The 22,623-nt window shown below is 33.9% G+C and overlaps 1 protein-coding gene across 1 annotated transcript; it reads left to right on the top strand.

Moving 5' to 3' along the window:
- The first annotated feature begins 18,510 nt into the window (after positions 1 to 18,510).
- LOC111411345 lies at positions 18,511 to 22,596 on the top strand. Its single transcript, XM_023041884.1, has 8 exons — positions 18,511 to 18,695; positions 18,750 to 18,953; positions 19,218 to 19,325; positions 20,294 to 21,344; positions 21,522 to 21,633; positions 21,707 to 21,762; positions 21,865 to 22,055; positions 22,185 to 22,596. The coding sequence occupies exons 1-8, from the start codon at positions 18,511 to 18,513 to the stop codon at positions 22,594 to 22,596; spliced, it is 2,319 nt and encodes a 772-aa protein (XP_022897652.1).
- Positions 22,597 to 22,623: the final 27 nt, after the last annotated feature.

The raw sequence follows: 22,623 nt of genomic DNA on the forward strand, positions 1-22,623 counted from the left end.
TGTTGAGTCCTAGTCATCTCATCGAAGGGTATTGCTCTTCCTGCAGTGTACTGGAATGAATGCCATACATTTGGCCGGCGAGGTTGCGGCCTAAATGTTCTTCCAACATATGTTGGTCTGAACTGCCTTTCAAAAGGCGGTCCTCTATAGAATGATGTACCTCGCCCTCTACCAGGCTGAACGTTTGGGAAGAAAACAGGGCGATGAGGATGCTGCCACGTCTCTGGTTTCTCCGTGTTTCCATTTACTTCCCTTTTACATCTTGCACACAGGACATTTTCGTCCTTTTTTGGTTCTTTCCCTTTGATTCGTTCGAAGACACTGGGATGTGTTTTAGTATCCTCTTCTCCATCATCTATGACCAACTTGAATTTTGGCAACTTGTTCTTGAACCCAGACGTTACCATATTTACCCCAAGTGGCTGTGGGAAAGGATTCTCGTCCACTGCCATCTTTTTCTTATCGTCGAACGTAATTCATCCTGATTCAATAGCATCCTGCAATACGTGACGGAAAACCAAGCAATTGTTAGTCAAATGTGACCATGCGTTATGCCACTTACAATATTTTTTACCCTTTATTTGTTCAGGGTTTGGCAATTTGTGCTTATCGCTCAACTTTATTTGCTTATCCCTATATAATTTATCGAATATAAGGTCGGCTTTGGTCACATCGAACGAGAACGTTCTAGCCTTTATGTTTCCATACTTTATGGGCTCATCTTTGCCCGATGGTCTAGGCTTGGCCATTATGGGACAAGTATATGTATCCCCTTTTACTAATTCGGCCAAACACATTTCGGCCTGATCGTACGATTCGTCCTCGATGGTATGAACGTCAAAATTTGGGTCTCTGTAATAAGTCCCTTTACTAGAATTTTTCATTTGTTCTCCTTCTCTTATCAGTTGCTCATACCTAATCATATTCGCACTCAACTGGAAAAGGTTGGAAAATTCCTTGTCCTGGAACTTCTTTTTTAAATCAAAGCTCAAGCAGTCTTGTGCGATCTTGACAAATTCTTTTTCGGGCAGAGGTACAAAACACTTGCTTCTTGCTGTTTTGAACCTTTGGAGAAAACTTTCTGCCCATTCATTTGGCATTTGACGTAGATTCGCCAAATCAGCCAAAGTGACTTCAGATTCAGTTTTATAAAACTGAGCATGAAACAACTGTTCCAGTTGTTGCCATGTTTGAACAGAGTTCGCTGGCAAGTTGATGAACCAGGAGAAAGCTACTCCTGTTAACGAACTAGGGAAAAGCCTCATTTTATGGTAATCGATTACATCACCACTTTGCAACGTGAATCGCCCTATGTGTTCTAGAGTAGACACCTCTCCTAAACCAGTAAACAGTGAGAATTCTGGCACTTTGTACCCTCTAGGCCATGGATATGCTTGGTCTACCCAATCAGGATATGGCTTTGTCTACGTCGGCCTAATGACAGGACGCACCCCAAAGGCCATCTGATCTTGCATGATTTCCATAATCTGATTCCTCAACATGACATTGGGATCATATGGAATTCCTACAGGCTGATTAACCGGTTGATTTGCATGAGGTCTGATGTTTGGTCCTTGATTGGCAACAAAATTACCATAATTAGGGCCATTACCATTAGCCTGGACATCTACTCCCTCGTTACCACGTGGAATATTCTGTCCATTGTTTAGGACATTATCTCTCACGTTTGGATTACCCCCCAAGTTAGGCATATCATTACCACTACTTTGATTTGGTACTGTAGTACCCCCTTGGTTTGAAGTAGAGGGGCCAGAAAGTGGTTCTACCCCTTGACTTGGATTTGGGACCGAAGGATTATGTCCCACGATCGTCCTAGTTTGAAAGTGACTTGCAAGAGGTATAGCCCGTTGACATATTTGGCCCACTAACTTGTTCATTGTTTCATTCAACGTATTTAGTTGTTTGGTCATATTGTCATAGTGTGCATTTCCATTTTGTGTAAATCTTTCCATATTATGAATACTTCGAAGATTTACCTGTTCAACGACGTCTTACGTGAGTTCTCCAAGCAATACATGCATGGTTCGAGGACTCAGCTCCGTCATTGGTTCGTAACGACTGTTACTGCTCTGATTTTGTCCATCTGTTCGTGGAAATGCATGCTGCTCCTCATATCGCTCGATTACAGACTGGATTCTCCCTGACTTGCTCCTTCCTTGTCGGATCTCTGAGGCATATTGTTTCACCTTTTGTACTTTCAACACCTAACACCACTGTCCCACCGGGCGTGCCAAATTGTTTCGCGCGGGTTAATTCGCTAACAATTAAAGAGGATCAGACGATTGTGTAAGGAACGAAACCTCTTGAGACAAAGTCCCAAAAAGGGGTGTTCTTTTTATTGACGATGAACTTTACAATTGGAAACGAAAAACAACGTGCCTCCAAGGGGCGCAAGCACACGAGTTACAGAAAAGAAAGTGTTTAAGTCTAAAAGCTAAAGAAATGAAAATTACATATTCTCTGTTCGAGAGTTTTGGATTCGGTCTTTTCTTCTATGTCCTTTCTCCCTTTTATACTTCATAGGCGATCCTTTTGTGATTAACTGCTCTAAAAACTGCTTGATCGCCCTATAACTACCCACTTTCTTTGTAGTGGCCATTTTGTCATGAAACTGCCCTTTTAACTGCTGCCATTATTTTGCATCGTTCAACCGCTTTCGATTGAATCCCTTGAGTCGTGGAACGTGATAAGGCTACTTTAGCAACTGCCTTGATAACTGCATTTCTTGATAATCATAATGCGTTATGTTTGTTGATGCCTTGGGCGACTTGAAGATTTGGGCGAGAATAGAATAACAGCTCTGGGCGACCGTATGTCACTCCATTCGCTCAGATTCTGAGCGACTTGCAAACTTGGGCGATGGCGTTACCGCACTCTTGGGCCCCTTATTTGGGCCTTCACCTTGATTCGTTCAATTGGATTTCGTTCTTTGGGCTATCTGATTTGGGGATCCTCCAATTGGGCTTTACTCTTTGGGCTGTTCGATTTAGGCTGAATTTTTATGTGTCAACAGCCACCATGGCCTTCTTTCCCTTCTGGCTAGCATTTCTGGCCCGAGTAAATATTTGTCTTACATCTCGTTCGCTCTACAACACTTAAATAGAATTCTCCATATTTATGTGGTAGAAAATTACTCTGCTAAAAATAGAAAATGTTAGCTCACAAGTCTTAAACAATTAGAATTCGGGCATAGCAAACAACTATATATTTTACGAATTCCATAAATATATAACTGGTCTAACATATTTCCATTTAGATTTGTGCATATGCAAACAAGTATTAACAGGACAATTTATTGCAAAGTGAAAAGGTTTTATGAATCTATGGAGTTTCAGATACTAGGACGAAATGCAAGGGAAAAAACTATTTAAGTTCGACCAAACTAAATTTTGAAAATGTTCTAAAGAAACTATCTCAAGATTAATATTGTAGGAATGCTACTAAAAACCAACAATGAAGGAAAAAATGTAAACGAATGAACCGTTGGATCATTGTCTAGTTGATTTCAGATCAATATCTTTTGAACTAGTTAACCAAACTTCACAAGGATCGGCTTATGGACTGTTAAATATCAAGTTTTGTTCATGACTGAGATAGCTGCTCTGCTTGCACGATTTCTGCACAGTTATGTAGGATCTCTTTGTTATAGAGGTTGAACAAATCTCTCAGCCACTGTAATTTACGAAGTCCCAAGAACAGTTCATACAAAAATGTATTTCATAGAAACTCTGGCTACACTCAAGTTTCTCTATTGATATAACCTTAAGTTACATCTTTGTTTTTTTTTTTAAACAATAAAATGAGTGTCTATATATGTTGTTCTACAAAAATATTGCAAACTAGAAAAAGATGTTTCCTTTGACAAAAACTGATTGGAGTTGATGTTCAGGCTCTTTACCAAATGATTTTGAGAAATCTTGGTAGAAAAATTGCACATATGGTAACAAGAATTAACAGCACCCATTTGTTGCTATGTAAAAAAGTGTCCAGAATCTTTGGAGTTTCAGATTCCAGCACAGAATGCAAGGGAAAACAACTATGGAAGTCTTGACAAACTAAATTTTGAAAGTGTTCTAACACAACTATCTCTTGAATTATTTCTTGGAATACTACATAGAACTAACGATAAAGACAAAAATCTCACTAAAATTCAGCACTATTGAGAGAGCAGTTCATCACGAATGAACCATTAAATCTTGACTAATAAATTGGATTTAAGATCAATATGTTTTGAACTTCCTATCCAAATTTCACGAGGATCGAAATATGGAGCATTAAATATCAAGGCGTATTCACGACTGCGCTACTTGCACTACTTGCACAATTTGTGCACCGTTCTCTTGGATCTCTTTGCTATAGACCGATGAGATTGTTGGTGGCAAACAATAAAATTTAAAAGCATTTGAAAATATTAAAACAATAAATGTAAAAATAAAAGCCTTAAAAGAATTGCAAGTGGTATCCAAAATTCAATCATGTGTGAGACACCAGACTAAAATGTTTTCAATTATGATTAATCACCTAAATTAGTTGCACTCTGTCATTATCCATTTCATTACGAAATTACGATGCAATGCCAATAAAAATGGAGAAATATTATAATATTTCTGAAAGGTGTAATACAAGTCATTATAATATTTCTGAAAGGTGCCTGAGTTAATTTTCTTTGGACTTCCATGACAAAAGGGTGCTTGTCCAGCCAATACTCCATTGCTTTTCGTTGCCTGGACATTCTTACTGCTCGAATATTTACCTTTTGATTGCCTCCAAGGGCTTCTTTCTCTTGTGGCTTATTGCAAAAGTTTTCGAGTAAAATTCTATCTTACATCTCGTTCGCTCTACAACACTTGAATAGAATTCTCCATATTTATGTGGTAGAAAATTACCCTGCTAAAAATAGAAAATGTTATATCACAAGTTTAAAACAAATAAAATTCGGGCATAGTGAACAACTATATATTTTTGAATTCAAAAAATATAAATGGTCTAACAAAATTCTAGATTATGCTTAATCGGAAAAGAATTAACAGAACCATATATTACTGGGTGAAAAGGTTCTAAGAATCTATGGTGTTTCGGATGCTAGGACAAAGTGCAAAGGAAAAAACTATTATAGTCCAACCAAACTGAATTTTGAAAATGTTTTAATGAAAATATCTCAAGATTAATATTTTAGGAATGCTATTTGCACGATTTTTGCACATTCTGTTGGATCTCTGTCATAGAGGTTGAACGGTTCTCAGCCATTGGAATTTACGAAGTACCCTCAACAATTGATACAAAAAAAAATGTCATTCATAAAGACTATTGATATAAGATTAAGTCACATCTTTCTTTTGTTAGAATTTTATAGAACTTTAAACCTCAAGGACTTGAAAACCTAAATACTTTAATACCAAGATCCTCCATATGAAATCATCATACCTTGATTCATTGGGAATAATCCCTTATTATTGGATCATGATTTTGGATCTTAAATATTGAAAATTAACTGCAATCTCTTGATTTTGGCTTCTTAATCTTTATTCCTTGTTTCTTGATTACGGCTTCATGCTTCATGATCTTGATTACTTCAATTCCTTATCTTTATTGTTGACTATTGATAGCAGTTTCAAGATCTTCCTCTTCAATATATTTTCTCTTGATATTCTTGTGTTGATTGGATGACGCATAAAATGAGAATAACATATGAATTGGATACCATAACTCTATTTATTGTTTCCATATATTTTGGTCCATCATGAATTACAACCCTAAAAGAATTGGTCTTTACACATATTTAGGCTCATACTTCAATTAGATGCCCAAAGTCCATATTTTTTATTTTTTTTAAATCACTTTAATTGAATTTCACTTTAAGATAGTCTTTATACAAAATTAATTACATATGTAGGCCACAGGACAAATTAAAACCCAACATCTTTGTGTACTATTAAAAAAAAAGTGCCTATATATGTTGTTCTACAAAAATATTGCACACCAGAAAGAGATGCGGCCTTTAACAAAAACAATGTGTCAAAAGAGATTTTGCACACATATAAACACCCATACATATACATATACACTGTAATTCTCGACATTGTTTTCATATGGTAAATGTGTTAAAAAAACTGCATTATTTTCCCTTTGGTCCCAGCCCATAATTGGCCCTTATAATGAAATCTATTCATTCCCTTTTTCTCTTTCAAAATCCACAAAAGATGCACATATGTCTGCCTTCAAAAATTGTCTCCACTTGCGAGAACTTCAAATCTAATTCAATAGAAAGACTTCAAAAGTAACAAACAATAAAATAGTAAAGAACTTAAAAAGATATAAGACAAACAAAAATAAAAATATTTTTTTGTTAGTAGCAAAATATTTTGACAAGTGTGGCAAATATTTTCAAGAAATTTCCTTATGTTCTTAGCAGAAAACACTTGTCTAAAATTTTGGATTTTCAAGAAACTTTTTTATGCTCTTAGGATGATTGGTGTGGTGAGTATTTCTATCGACAGCATAAAATATCTTGAGCAATTAATAAAGTGGACAAGAGATTATCTTTTCCACGTGGACTATCTATCCGATTATTGATTTTATTATTCCCAATTGCAATTTCATATAAAAAATAATTGAGTACGATTGATTTTAATTATAATCCTAAATACTAAATTGCGAATCTAAGAAAGAAATTAAAAAGTGCAATTAAGAATTTGAGTTAAAAACATACACTTGACAAGTGTTAAGGACTCACGATTTCACTATACTTATTTCATTTAATTCGCCTGTGAAGTTTGTTCTTAAAATTGTATTGGGTTAAATTCACTAATTTAATCAATTTATGTCTCTTAAATTTAAATCAATCCTATGTAGCTGAATCATCTCACTTTATCTCTACATTAATCGGCGTAAGCCTCAAATAAACGCATTAATAATGAAAGAATTCGAATAATGACCACAATAATATTAATAGTGTATTTACCTTTGATCCAACTATCAAATTTTACTGCATGTTCTAAATCAATAACTTAATCTTTCGATTGGTCATAAATTCAAAATTTAATGAAATAGTGGAAAACTATTTCAAATACAATAAAGAATTGATGTAAAACCAACACACGAAATAATTAAAATCAGGAATCTTGAAAATTGAAATTAAAGATTCATAATTAGGTTAAACCATTCATGTAAATTAATTACACTCAATTCAGAAAGAAAAATGCAAGTCATGGTTACTCGCAATCAATCCTTGATTTTTTTGTTCTTTCACACTAAGTCCCCAACTCTAGTTTTTTGTGCGGCCTTGATCCATTCTTCAAGTTTTTGTCCAATTTTGGTTCTTTTTTCACCTTAAACATCAATTTGAATGTCAAAACTTTCAAAATCTTTTAGATTGATCTCTGAAACTTCACAATCATTCGAAACTGGTGTGTATCGAGTTTTAAAAATGAGCAATTCAGTCCTCAAACTTTCAAAAAGATAAATTTCACCCCAAAACATGTGATTTCTTCCAATAGCTGATTTTTTAACTTTCAATCACTTCATTGACATCCGGTTAATCTTTAATAGCTCGAGTGAACTCAAAATTAGCTCAAAATCGCCATTTCTCTTCAATTTTATCCCGAGTCTAGTTTTTCCTACAATAACATAATTACACTAAATTACATAGAAATCCGTTCAATTTACCATAATTTATCATTTCCAAAAGTACAAATAAGTGTGTAAAACCCACTTATAATTAAGAACAATAACAAAGTGGTTTGATCTGTTGAACTTCAAAATTTTCTAAAAACAAAGTGGTTTGATCTGTTGACGTAGCTCCTTCTTCACGTTCAACACTGATTTATACAAAAATATCATTATTGTTTGCCCTATGCATCCAATGACTGTTGTTTTTATAGAAAATTCAAAGCGCAAAAACGATATCTAAATTGGATTGTTCAAACATTTCACAATAACAAATCTCATCATAAAATTAATCCAGAGTCACTACAATAAAATGCATTTTAGAGACTGAAATTCCTATACAGGTTTAGTGATGAACATTTGCTTTTATTGTTATTTTTTAATCCAAATAAAAATATACTTACAGGCAGATTTAGTGATGATAACGATGGTTTTATAGAGAATCGTAGCTAACTCAACGAAAACTTTAAGTAAATTTTAAAATTCTAATGATGACGTACAATGATATGTGATTAAAAGTAATTGATGACTCTTAAATTAATATCTGAATTTTAATTCTATCAAGTAGAGGCTTAAGATATGAATTCGTATCGATTACTTTGAACCTTGAAAGTTAGTAAAACAAGCCACATCATAGTTTTAAAGGTCTGCATTATTATTTTAAATGGGATATTTGTTTACAAGGAAATGTCATACTAAACTTTCAAAATGATGGATGAACTTAGGTTCACGGTTAGATATGATGTAATAAGACTCCACGAAATTTCATAATTTTTAAATGTAAATTCATAAAAATTCTAATAAAAAATAAAATACATAAAATTCTTAATAGAATTTTTAAATAAAAAATATTGAAGGTAATATGACATGGAAGGCTATGAAAATTAGTTTGCATTTCTTTTATTATGCGCTTAAACCGAGTTTAAGAATACTTTTTATTTTACAATATAATGTGTATTTCATCATTTGAAATCGAGTTTAGTAATAATATATTCAAAATTCATATAATTTGATAAGATAATTCAATAGAACTCGTAATCATATTTCGATTTATTGACACAACATGCATAAATTTTCGGTTGAAATGAAATTAGATCAGTAATTTTAAGTTCTAGCAAGAAAATAATAACTTGAAAGTTTCTGTAATCTAATAATTTTGTTATCTAAAATAAATTTAAAATTGAACATGTCTTACTACCAAAAGTGGGATTACATAATCTTTTTATTTTATTTTTTTAATATCAACTTTAAAAAATATAGTTTAGTAGAAAGTCATGAACATGTACAATTTTATGGCATATCGTGTTTATGTGTAACAAACGTTTTAAAAGTATGTGATAGATGAGAATAGAACTCATAAGCGAAAATTATAGTTTAAGTCGAAAAAGTCTTTTAAACTTTAATTACTAAGCCAAACATTCATAATTTCTCATAGATAACGTTGAAGTTAAGGACAAAGTTTCGGAGGAAGGTTGAATGTGATGGTGAAAAATAGAGAATAACTGTAATTTTTGGTCTAAGATAAAATACGTTAATTAAAGTGTTGAAACCAGGTGTGTTTTTTTTTTTTTTTTGGGTCCCCCATAATATACTTATGTCAATTGTGATTACAACGGTTAAAGAAATATATAAAAATAAATACCATAAAAAATTTTCAATTGAAGTATAGTTTTCTTTGTTGAATATAAAATATTAACTACTTCCAAAAAAATGCACATGCATAATTTACTATTAATAAATAAAAATTATCACTTAAATCATCAATCATATAATAGTTACTTAAAACTACATCTTGAAATTTCTCGTTATTAATTTTATATTTTAAACATAAAACTATAAATGTGAGATAAACACAAAGTTAATTATAACTAAATTATTAGTTTAGAAATAAATTTCAAAAGTAACATTAGAGACAGTGTACTCGAATTAAAGATGAAAAATTTAAGTCAAGAAAATAGAGAAATATATTAGGATCTAAAATTAATAATAGATTTCAATCTCCTTTTGAGATATAAACGAATATATCTAGAAATGAATCTTATAAATATTCTTGAATAATTGAAACTTGTTCAACGAAGAGGTCAATCTTGAGTACCTCTATTAGTCGATTAAGTCATATGATACTTATTCAACAACTGTTCTGTCTTCATGGCTGTATAAATAAGTATAGACGGCTTGAGGATTATATTCACAAAGCAAAAAAGTATATTGATCGTGTTTGGAGATTGGGATGTCACTTTCTCTTATTATAGTCATCTCTACATGATACCTCGAAAGTTAATCCGTTTAGTCAGAGTCATAAATATCAAACACTACAAATCTACTAAAAACTATTTCCCATCTATGATTGTCCAATGAACTATATACATATAAATTAGTTCATTACTGATAATGTAATAAATTGATTAGGTTAAGGGTAGTTTAGTCTTTTACTTTATCCTTAGTTTCGTAGTATATATACCCTTGTAACCCACATATTTGCCCCTCAGTTTAGAGGCTGCTATCAATCGGTTTTCTCTCTTTCTCCTCCATTCTTCATCTTTGGTTTGTTGTTTTCTACATGGTATCAGAGCAGGTTTAATCTTGGATTAAACTTCTGAGCTTCCATTCTCCGGCGAGTAGCCTTGTGCCGCTCGTCCGGCGGTCAGAGGATTTTACTGTTGTTGTAAGGGCTACTATGGTTCTTGGTGATAGAGTTGAGGGTGATATTGGTGATGAGAATAAGGAGAATGTTCTGTTCTGCTGCTTGATAAGTTAAAGGTGGTTTGAATTTCTGATCTCAACTGCTTCAGGTGACTAGGGGTTCTGAATTTTTATTTCAACAGGTTTGGTTTTCTTTTCTTTGGTGTTAGTGTTTGGTTGGTCACCGTTGGGATTGTTTGGAATTTGGATTGTGTTTTCCAACTCAGTTTGGTAAGGCAGGTTACTGGTCAAATTGGTTTTCTGAACATTTGAGGTTTGGTCTTCTTCTTCGATTCAACTTGGATTCTTATGGGACTGTGCTTAGGTTTGGCCATTATTTTGGAAACTTTTGGTCAGATTTGAACTTCAGTTCAGTTGGTGGCCGATCATGGTTTGACGGCAGTTTTCCGGAGTCGACTTGGGCTGTATCAGTAAAGTTTTACTGATGGGTTGTTGTGATGAATGCTGGTCGGCTGGTGGTTGACATTTGTTTATGGTTGAGTATTATTGTTGTAGGAGGTCGGTAATGTTGGATGTGTGTTGGTGCCGACAAGAGGCAGCCACAGCTGCAGCGCTGGAGAAGATGAAGTTGGAGGAAATTGGGCTAGGTTTGGTTTCGTGGGTTATGGCTGTAGATTGGTTTTGGGTCCTGGAATATGTTGAAATTGGGCCAGTTGGTTCAAGTTGGCTTGGATTTGTTGTGTTGGGCCTGTTGGGTTAGGTTTTTTTTTTTTTAGTTGGGCTAGTACTTTAATTTTTGAGTAAGTGGGCTTGAAATGTTTGATGGGTCTGCTGAATTGGGCCTAAGTAGTGGGCTGTGGATTGCCAGTAGTTTGGTAATGTTGGATTTGGCCTTTGTATTTTGGGATTTCAATTTGTGCATTTGGGTTTTTAAAAAAAAAAAAAAAAGAAAGAAAGAAAAAAAAGGGTTGGGCTCTAATTAATTAGGCATGCTGGAGAAGTCTCTTTGAAAAAAAGCAGATTAATTGGAGTTTTCCTCATTATGGCATTATGGAAGATGATTATGTATGGGCTGATTTTGGGTAGTATTTGTTGCATATTGTTGGGCCTTGTTTAATGAGTTGCTGAAGATGGGGATGTATTGTTAGTTGTGGGTGCCTTAAATTTTGGCATTTGTCGAGCTTGAATTTGGTTGTGCCCAGGTCGTGGGATTGAAAATTTGGTTTGGTGCTCAGTTCAGGATGCAAATTTCGTTTGATGCTCGGTTCACGGGATTTGGAAATTTCGTCTGTTTGCCCGGTTCACGGGATTGGAAATTTTGTTTGACATTTGTCCAGTCTATCTGGAGTTCGGAATTTGGCATAGTCAGTTCTTGGAATTGGTATGGCAAGTTCAATTTGGAATTTGAAATTTGCATCCATTTGGTTTAGTTGAGATTGTGTGGTTTCGTTGGTTATCTGTAGTTCGGTATCATCTCCCTATCTTTCATTGTTCATCGTTGCAGTTTGTTGACATCTTCATAAAGTCCCATTCGATTTATGGTTTATGCTTTTTGCTTGTCAAACTCTCGTTGCCTCTTGCGTAGCATCGTGAGTTTGAGGAGGGATGTTAATGTAATAAACAGATTAGGTTAATACTTTATCCTTAGTTTCGTAGTATATATACACTTGTAACCCACATATTTGCCCTAAGTTTGGAGGCTGCTATCAATCGGTTTTCTCTCTTTTTCCTCCATTCTTCATCTTTGGTTTGTTGTTTTCTACACAACTTCAAAGAATGACATTAATTATGCATCCATCGGTGTAAATGAGATCTTCGATTTCATAAAAAATATTGAATTCGTATTTGAATATATAACTCAATTATTATAAGGGTTCCTAATATAAAAGTGATAATATCCAACCCCGTAGGTGAGCTTCACATGTTTCTTTGTGAGTGAAAGAACATGTAGATAAACATAATGAAATACAAGTAATTCAACTTGTTAGATTTAGGGTGTGTTTGATAAGAGAGATTTTCCATTTTCCAATTTTAAGGGTGTTTGATAACTTTACTTTTTCTTTTTTTTCGTGGAAATGAATTTCTTGGTTGTCTTGCCACATAAGATTTTTCTTGGTTTTCATGGAAAACCAATTCCCACCACCTATTCTCGTTACTATAGCGATTTTTATTTTTTATTTTTTTTAGCAATGGAAACAAGTTTTATCCATAATTGTAAAAAAAATATTTTTCTTTAATTGACAATTTTTATGTAAAACAAACTCAAACGAACACCAAAAGATAAATGATTTTCTTGTCTTTTTTTTGGGCAATGGAAACAAATTTCTTCCCCAATATCAGTAAATTATATCCCTTTAATTGACAATTTTCATGTAAAACAAAGCCAAACCAACATCAAAAAATACTTTTATTTCAGCATTTTTCACGTGAAAAATTATACCAATCAAATACAATAATTTACAATTCTCAGGAAAATAAATTTTAGGCAATTCAATTCTCTGAAATTCGTTTTCTTTCCTCCCAAATTTCATCTTCGCAATCAAACAGACCCTTAATGTAATTGGCGATTTTGTGAACAAAATGACTAAATTGAACATGTGTAAAAGTCAAGGAGTTGGGTGTAATTTTGTATAGATGAGTTAGGTAAGTTAGGGTTCGAGCTCAGAATAAGGAAAGAAGAGTTGCCACAATTTCGCTCGTCCCTCACCAAGACATTGTTCGAACGACAAAAACAAAATGCTCGTCGCTTGCCTGTCTCCCGAACTTTGCCCAAGCGACAAGCCCTTTACTCGATTGTCGCTGCCCCTTTGCTTGAATGGCAATGTTAAGCAGAAAAACCTAGTTTACATTTTTAAAGTGTTTTATCCAACCTAAACTACTTGAACCCTCGAACTATAAATACACAAACCTTGCACGATTTTGGATGTGATTGTTCATTGTGCCTCTCATTGATAATACATTCATATTTTCTCGTGAAGATCGAAGAACATATTCTACCCTTGATTCAATTCATTCTTTCTTGAGATCATAAAACTCACGGATTTAGGAAAAACATCAAAATTCTAGAACCCAAAACATCCATTTCATTTGTACAAGAAGTAAGGTAGTTTCTCAAATGAACTTTAGAGGCTGTTGAAAATTGAGGAAGATTGGACTACAAGCACAAGAAGAAGAACAAGAATTAGTGATTCTTGGGTATCAACTTGGAAAAGATAATTGAAGAAGATCGGGAAGTTGGTAGAGTCGGCAGATCTTGGAGATTACGAGAAGTAGATCAGGAAGTCTAGCGGAGTTGGCTAAACAACATCTAACTGTAAGGTTCATTGACTATAGTAGAGATAACTGGCTTGGTTTAGGAGTTTTTACCTAATTAGGTTACTCCATCAATAATTACTGTGTTATTTACTGTTTCGTATTACAAACTATAGTATGTAAACATAAGGAATTTGACTTATATGCTTAATCATCTAGAAACTATTAAAAAGTGACTTGTTGCCTTCTAATAGAATAATTCCGCATGTAAGGTCAAACTAAATCAGCTAAGTAAGAGCTGTTCTCAAGTGGTATTAGAGCCTCATCGCGTGTCCTGACGTTAATTGGTCTAGATGAGTAGTTCATTGACTGTTCCGCCCTATTTTGACGGTAGTAACTATGCGTATTGAAAAGTTAGGACGAGAACTTTCCTTAAATTTATGGGTGAAAGGATTTGGTTAAGTGTAGTGAATTGTTAGAGTCCCTCTAGTTTTATGGTTGATAACATAGTGATCTCCACTTCCATTGCTAATCGGACTAAAACCAACTTAGATAAGTGCAACTGGATAGTAAAGCCTTATATGCCTTGTTTATGGTTGTTTTCCCTAAAGAGTTTAGGCGTGTGTGCATTTGTGAGGTAGTAAAGAGGTTTGGGATATCTTACAGATCACGCATGAGAGAACTAAGGCCATTAAAAATTCTAAGTTGTAGATGTTGACCACTAGGTTTGTGGAGATTACAATGAGAGATGATGAGACCTTTGATATCTTTTATGCGAGTCTAAATGACTTAGTAAATTCTAACTTCAACCTAGTGAGAGAATCCCAAGTCTAAGATAGTCAAAAAAATCCTTAGATCCTTACCAGAGCGATTTAGGCCTAAAATCATGGTGATAGAGGAAAGTAAGGATATAGATTCTATAAAGGTTGAAGAATTGGTAGGATCTGTCTAGACTTATGAGCTAACCTTAGCTAAACCTGTAAAAGAAAAGTCTTTGACCTTGAACACTGTGAGGAATAACCGGAATGAATCTTCTTATTCAAATTCACCAAATGAAGAGGACTTAGCGTATCTTGCTAAAAAATTCTGAAAATGCTTAGGAATAAAAACAAACTTCAGGAAAGACATAGATGTGCCCCGAGTGAATCTAGAAGAAGATCTAAATTTGTGAGATGCCACAAGTGTCAAGGCTTTGGCCATATGAATAATGAATGCTACTCTCATTGATGACGAGTCTAGCTTGGATATTAGAGTGAGAAATCCACTCATGAGGAAAGTAGAAAATACGTTGCCTTCACTACTAGGATTAGGAGTGGATCTAACAAGGGAAGTGGGGGAGATGAGGACATAGACAGCGGTGAGCAATCTAGAAAAGATTCTAATAGTGAGAAAGATATATATGAAGCAACAAAAAATGTATGAAGGGAGTATTAAGATTCTAACCAAGAACAAGGCATTGTGTATTAAGGTCAAAGAACTTGAGCTTCAAAAAAAAATAAAAAATCCTTATAGATGACCATCAAGAATCTATCTCAACCCAAAGTGAATTGAAATCGATAAATGAATCTTTAGATACTCAAGCTAAGAATCTTACCAGTGAGTTTAAGAAGTTCTTTAGGAAAGTTAATGAGCTGACCGTTAAGAATGAGACTTTAGATATCCAGGTTAAGAACTTCATAAGCAATCTAGAGCATTTGAAGTCTCAACTTCTTGCTTTTCTACTAGTTCATTAAAGTTAGGTAATATCCTAGGATTAAGCAAGAGAGCTGATAATAACAAAGGTCTAGGATATATGGAGAAGGATCATAATGCTACTAATACTTTCAAGAGCGTTTTAGTTGCTGCAACTGACCAACCTAAACATGTCCCTAACCCAGAACCTAAGAATAAGATTTTGTAAGATAGAGGCATACTAGACAGCATAGAACTTATCAACCTATGAATAGACGTCAACGATCATACAACTTTGTACCTAGGTTTATCTCTATATGCTTTTACTATTGTAAGTTAGGACACATACCCCCTAAATGTCATCAATTTGTGAACAGACATGGAAATAAGAGCTCAAATTGGAATAAAAATCAGGATTTTGTTGGTCATATTGGATTTTTTACTGATCAAGTGAGTCGATTGACCAAGTTAGTGACAGTTCCCTGGGAATTGTTCTCCCATTAGGCAAGTTCGGGTGAAGAAGAGCAGTCTGCAAAATTGTGATATGGATCACAGTTCTCTTAAAGGTAAGTGCTCTCACATACCTAACTGATTAGTAGTTCTAGTGCATGCTTGTGCTTTATCATTGTGTATCATTGTTTTATCCATGCATCATATTTGTTTGTTTGCTTTTTAAGTAGTTTCATACATGTGCATCTTTATTTTGTATGCATTGACACATGCACATTTTTGTTTTGTTTTGTGTGTTTGACATTCCTTTTGTGTGTGTAGCACATTCATGTCTTAAAAAATGGGGAAGATGGAAATTTTTACTACAACATGATATATAACATTCTTGAACTTATGTGTTGTGATCATGTATGGGCATGATTAATGGGCTATCACATATTTTCCATAGCTTTCTTAGGTTTTTATGGAGTATTTAGTATATGTGTCTTCATATACAATCTGCATTGCATAGACTATGATCTTGTATATGGGACTCAATTGCGTGTGTGAAATTTGGGATGTCAGTCACATGTTAGTAGATGACTTTGAACATGAATTGACCAAATCTATTAGATCTAAACTCAAGTATATTCCCCGGTTATATAAAAAGTTCAATATCTTATGTTCTTCTTCGGAGCGTATTTGATTTGAGCAAGTAAGCCTGCGTGATGTCTCAAAACCTGGTGCCAATGATCAACTGACTTGGGTTAACAAGCCTAAAGCTCGCTATAGATGTCATCTTAGTCGCTTAATAGAGAAAGACCTGCACTTAAGAATTAAAAAATATGATAAGCTTTAAAAATATTGAAAAATGTGAAAAATATATAAATACTTAAAGTCAAGGGGAGAAAAGAAAAGAAGAATATCCATACAAAATGAGCTTTTATTTAAAGGTCCTAATATGCTTTAAATGGTTTGACTTCATAAGTAGAAGAATAAACTTATTGACAATAATGCTTAACATGTCATTTATCACAAAATTAAGGTTTGGAGTTCTACTTACACTAGATTAATGACACTTTACACACATAAATCACTTGTACAATTTACTCCAACTTAACTTAAATTGAGTATGTGAGAAGGTTTATTGATCATTAATTATACTTGTGCATGCTATCAACTTGATGTTCAACTTGATTTTGATATTATTCCCTTCATCATTTGTAACAAAAGGGAATAGAGTGATTGGATTGGTTGTATTTTGCATTTGAAAGTTATGTTGTTGTCATCATCATCATCATCATCATCATCATCATCATCATCATTTTAAGAGAGAACTGCATCTTAGGGGAGTTGGGGAGAGACATTGACATATTTTATCTTCATACTATGTTTAGGGGAGTAATAAAAAAAATGATGAGAATTTGCAATAAGAAAGAGATTGATTAATTACTTAGCATTTCGTATCATAAAGCATAGTTGTTGCTTGAGTTTTGATGTTTAGTAATATTAATGTTTAGGTTGGTTAATAAAAAAAATGATTAGAATTTGCAATAAGAAAGAGATTGATTAATTACTTAGCATTTCGTATCATAAAGCATAGTTGTTGCTTGAGTTTTGATGTTTAGTAATATTAATGTTTAGGTTGGTTAATAAAAAAAATGATTAGAATTTGCAATAAGAAAGAGATTGATTAATTACTTAGCATTTCGTATCATAAAGCATAGTTGTTGCTTGAGTTTTGATGTTTAGTAATATTAATGTTTAGGTTGGTTAATAAAAAAAATGATTAGAATTTGCAATAAGAAAGAGATTGATTAATTACTTAGCATTTCGTATCATAAAGCATAGTTGTTGCTTGAGTTTTGATGTTTAGTAATATTAATGTTTAGGTTGGTGTTTTATTGACATTTGTGTTACTTCTCATTCTAGCATACTTTTACACTTGATATTTGACTTTTTTTATTTCACAAAACAGGTTTAACAAAAAATGCAAGAAACAGTGATTAGGTAACTTGTGTAATCTAGATTGACTTATTTTGCTACCTTGACTTTATTGTATAGTTTTGCTACCTTGACTTTACAATATATTTGGAGATACCATCCCGATGAGTTTTTCATTAAATATTTTTGCTGAAGTTTAAAACAAATTCAGATAGTAATGTGATATAGAATTTAGGGCCAGCTCTAGCCTAAGGTGACCAAGGCCATTGCCTAGGGCCTCCAGCTTGAAATGACATTAAAAAAATAATAATAAATAAATAAATAAAAATAAAACTCGAAAATCAAACAATTTTTTATTTTTATTTTTTATTTTATTGAGTTGGGCCTCTAGCACTTGAAAAGGCAACAACAAAATTGGTCTAAATAAGAGGCCCAAATTAATTGGGTATTTAACTTATATTCTTTTTTAAGAAATTAAATGGATCTATAATTAAATTATTGGCTAGTGCTATATTTTATTGTGTTTTTCTATTTATCATGATCTACTAAAAAAAAAAAAAATCAATCCTTTAAAAAATTAAATAAATCTCCCTTATAATTTTTTGCTAACTTTATAAAATTTCTTTAAAATTTATAAATTAACTTTTTATGAAAGTTTAAAATGAAAAGTTATTTATTCTAAAATTGCTCATTTCATTTTTCAAAAGCTATAAATAGTGAATTTGAATTGACCATGATTGGTGTTAAAGAGACTTTTATGCTTGCTAAAAAATTATATTTAAGAACCTTATAACAATGTGCTGCCTAGGCCTCATAAATCATAGGGCCGGCATTAGAACTATTTGTGATGCCCATTTTCAGATGTTGTGAAAAATTCAAAAGAAAATGGAGCAATTCAGGCAGATTGGCAAGGTGGTTGGAAGTTTAAAGGCCCTTATGATATTTCAAGACGACATACAGATTAATCAGAGACAATACTATTTATTGGTTGATATGTTTACTTTAGCAGATGAAATAGTTGCAGAGCAAATCGAACAAAATTTGAGATTTGAAGAAAAGAACACAAAATGGTAAATCATTGAGCATCCATTAAGGGAGCTTCTTAAAATATTCAATTACATTAGGCAGTGTTTGGAAACAAAGAATTGGTGGGGAAAAGCGATTTCCCTATTTCGAAATAAGGACTGTGTTCAGGCGCAGAGCCAGCACCTGGAGAGGGGGCGCGACCACGAGTGCTGGCTCCGCCGGAATCTGCAGAGCCATCGGGCAGTGTGGTCGCCGACTCCTCGACTCGCCTGGAGAAGAAGAAGGAAGATGAAACCCGTTTGGTTTTTTTTTTTTTTTTTTTTGGTTTGGGCTTCTGCACAAAATGTTAAACTTTGGGGTTGGGCCTCTTATTATTTAGCCCAAACGTCAAATTAATTTATCCAAATTCATTACCCATATTAATACCCATTTCATTTGAATCGTTCGTGGTGGCAACTGGCTGGGAAGGGCAAAATTGTGATTTGTGATTTTTCCCCAAATGTCAAACTCTTTTCCTTGATTCGACCTTGCTTGTTCTTTCTCCAAATCCACACCACACAATTTAGGCTAGCTCCACCATACTCCAATCTCCAGGAAGCCGAGGCAATCGCTGCAGACCGGAACTGTCGAACTCGAACTCGAAGGCCTGAAGCGTCGCTACCGAGTGCCGACTGGTAACTCTTTTTCTTTTCCTTTTTATTTTTATTTTTGTTCTTTTTTTGGTTTTGTTCTATTTTGATTTGGCTATTTTGATTTTGTTGGATTTTGTTACTGTACTGCCTAGTGCCTACTAATTAAATTGTGATTTTTTAGGATAATATTTATTTTTGTAGAATTGAACTGAAATCTAGAATCGAAATCTAATGTTCGATTTCAATTTTGCTATAGTGATTGAATAGAAAAGAATCGAAATTTATGGTTCAATTTCAATTCTTGAAATGCCAAATCAAACCACCCATAGTTGTGAATAGGGTTGGAACATTATAAAAACCTATATGATTAAACATAATTGAATATATGATTACTCTAGTTGACAAGTTAGTGGGCAAACAATTATTTTAGTAGAAAGAGAAAAAGGAAACAGATCATCAATTCTTTCGCTTGGATGTGTTATATTTCTTATTGGCCACGTTTCTCAAATGTTGAATTTGTCCTCAAATAGTTTGTATATATGAATTGTGAGAACTGACTGTTCTATTAGAAAGATATGGCACACAAACTTATTGTGAGAATTGACTGTTCTATTAGAAAGATATGTCTTCGTAGAGTGATGATTGATGTTGTTGTGTAGAACAATTACTGTAGTAATTTCCTCTTGTAGTGGCAGATTGACTGGGGTGAAATTCCTTGCAAGTGGTTGATAAAATTTAACTAGAAAACATGATGTTCCTGTATCCATTAATCTAATTCTTTGTTGGTTTTATAATTTGTCATATATGCGTTTTCTTTCATGTCATGCAAATATGTGATTGATCTTTCCTGGGAGATGAGAAAATCCTAACAGGCACTCGTTTTCAACCCGTGTGTACTTGGTTATTTTTTTTAATCAATTCTAATTGAAAAATAAATTGGGACATTTGCAGATTGTGGAACGATTTTTTCAATCAAAATGAAAGTCCATACCCAATTCTTCTACTTCTAGTTGTGCATCTAGTCCCTCCGCTAATTCTAGTCGAGCACGAGAGTTATTGAATAACACAAAGAAATCCCGGACTCAATTTAATGTGGATGATCTTGTATCTGATCCAGGGATACGCCCTCCTATCAAGTCGTATGATCCTAATATCAGAGATGATGTTAGGATGACATACTTGGAAAAAGGTCCTTGTCAACCATATGGACATGATTTTCCAAGAAGACCGATGAGGAATGATAATAGATGTTTTCGAAAAGAATGGTTCTCCAAATTTCATTGGTTGGAATACAATATAGAAAAGGATGCGGCGTATTGTTTGCATTGCTACTTGCTCAAACCCGATAGAGAGGGTCAAGGGGGTGGCCATATATTTACTAAGACCGGCTTTAGGGATTGGAAGCACAAAAAGATATTGAAAGATCATGTCGGTCTCTTTGATAGTGCTCATAATAAAGCTTTTGCAAAGTGTACTAACTTGATGATTCAAAAGCAAAGTATCTCCTATGTTATGTCTAGCCAAAGTAGTAGTCAACAACAAATTTATAGGACCAGGTTGAATACAGTGCTAGATTATACTAGATTCATCTTGATGCAAGGATTGTCATTTCGTGGTCATGATGAATCGAAAGAGTCTCTTAATAGAGAAAATCTAATTGAGTTACTGAACTGGTATGCAGCTCGTTGCAAAGAAATTAAAGAAGTATTATTTAGTAATGCTCCTGGAAATGACCAAATGACTTCACCAACCATCCAAAAGGATTTGGTTAATTTTTGTGCCGTAGAGACGACAAGGGCTATTATCAATGAGATAGGTGATTCTTTGTTTTCAATTTTGGTTGATGAGGCTCGTGATAATTCTATGAAAGAACAAATGGCAGTTGTTTTGAGGTTTGTTGATAAAAGTGGGCAAGTGAATGAGCGTTTTTTGGATATGTTCTATGTCACTAAGACTTGTGCCCAATCACTGAAGGATGCCACTAATTCAATGTTTTCTACACACAGATTGAGCATATCTAGCCTGAGAGGTCAAGGATATGATGGAGCAAGTATATGTCAGGTGAGTTTAAATGGTTGAAAGCTTTAATTCTAAGAGAGAACCCACATGCTATGTATGTTCATTGCTTTGCTCACCAGCTTCAGTTGGCAAGTATCTGTCGCACGTATGAATTGTATGCTTGGTGATTTGTTTGATATACTTGCTATTATTGTAAATTTGGTTGGTGCATCATGTAAGCATGTAGATGCTTTTCGAACAAGTTATCAAGCTAATATTCTGGAGAAGCTTAATATTGGGGAACTTACTGGTGGAAGTGGTCAGTTTCAAGAAATGAGTTTGGCACGCCCAGGTGATACTAGGTGGGGCTCACATCTACTGACAATTACTCGTTTCATTAATATGTTTAATGCTATCTATCATAGATGTTCTTGAAAATATATTAGAAGATGGCATACAATCAAATCAAAAATCTTCGGCCGTAAGATAGATGAACGCTATGCAAGATTTTGAGTTTGTGTTCAGTCTCCACTTTATGTTTGAAATTCTTGCAATTACAGACGACCTTTCACAAGCCTTATAGAAAAAGGATCAGGATATTCAGAATGCAATGAGGTTATTGAATTTGTGTAAGTGTGCATTGCAGAACGTGAGAGAGAATGCTTGGGATACTTTTTTGAGTAGGGTGATTGAGTTTTGTGTTGATAGACATATTTTAGTGTCCAATATGGAGGATATTATAGTAGTGAAAGGTCGACCTAGGCGTGTAGCTCAGTAGGTGACTTATTTTCATCGCTTTTATGTTGATTTATATTGTCATGCGATAGACTCAACCTTACAAGAGTTGAATGATCGTTTTTTAGAAACAACTACTAAGCTCTTTACGTGCATTTCATGTTTAAGTCCAAGAGATTCATTTGCAGCTTTTGATAAGAATAAATTGCTACGTCTTGCTCAGTTCTATCTTTTGGACTTCAATAGTGAAGAGCTTTTATTATTTAGACCACAACTTGATAAGTTTCTTTTGTTTGTGAGAATGGATGAAGTTTTCTTTAATCTCAATAGCATATCTTGTATAGTTCAGAAGTTGGTTGGTACTGGAAGTTTCTGTTATTTTCCATTGGTTTATAGGCTGCTCATCTTGACATTGATATTACCTGTGGCAACTGCAAGTGTTGAAAGGGTATTTTCTGCTATGAATCTAATCAAGAGTGATTTGCGCAACAAAATAAGAGATGACTGGTTGAATAACAATTTGTTGGTTTATGTGGAGAAAGCTATTTTTAAAAAACTTGAGAATGAGACAATATTGTAAAGTTTTCAAATCATGAGATCCCGTAGA

Source organism: Olea europaea, chromosome 15 (assembly GCF_002742605.1).
Source record: "Olea europaea var. sylvestris chromosome 15, O_europaea_v1, whole genome shotgun sequence".
NCBI classification, from domain to species: Eukaryota; Viridiplantae; Streptophyta; class Magnoliopsida; order Lamiales; family Oleaceae; genus Olea; species Olea europaea.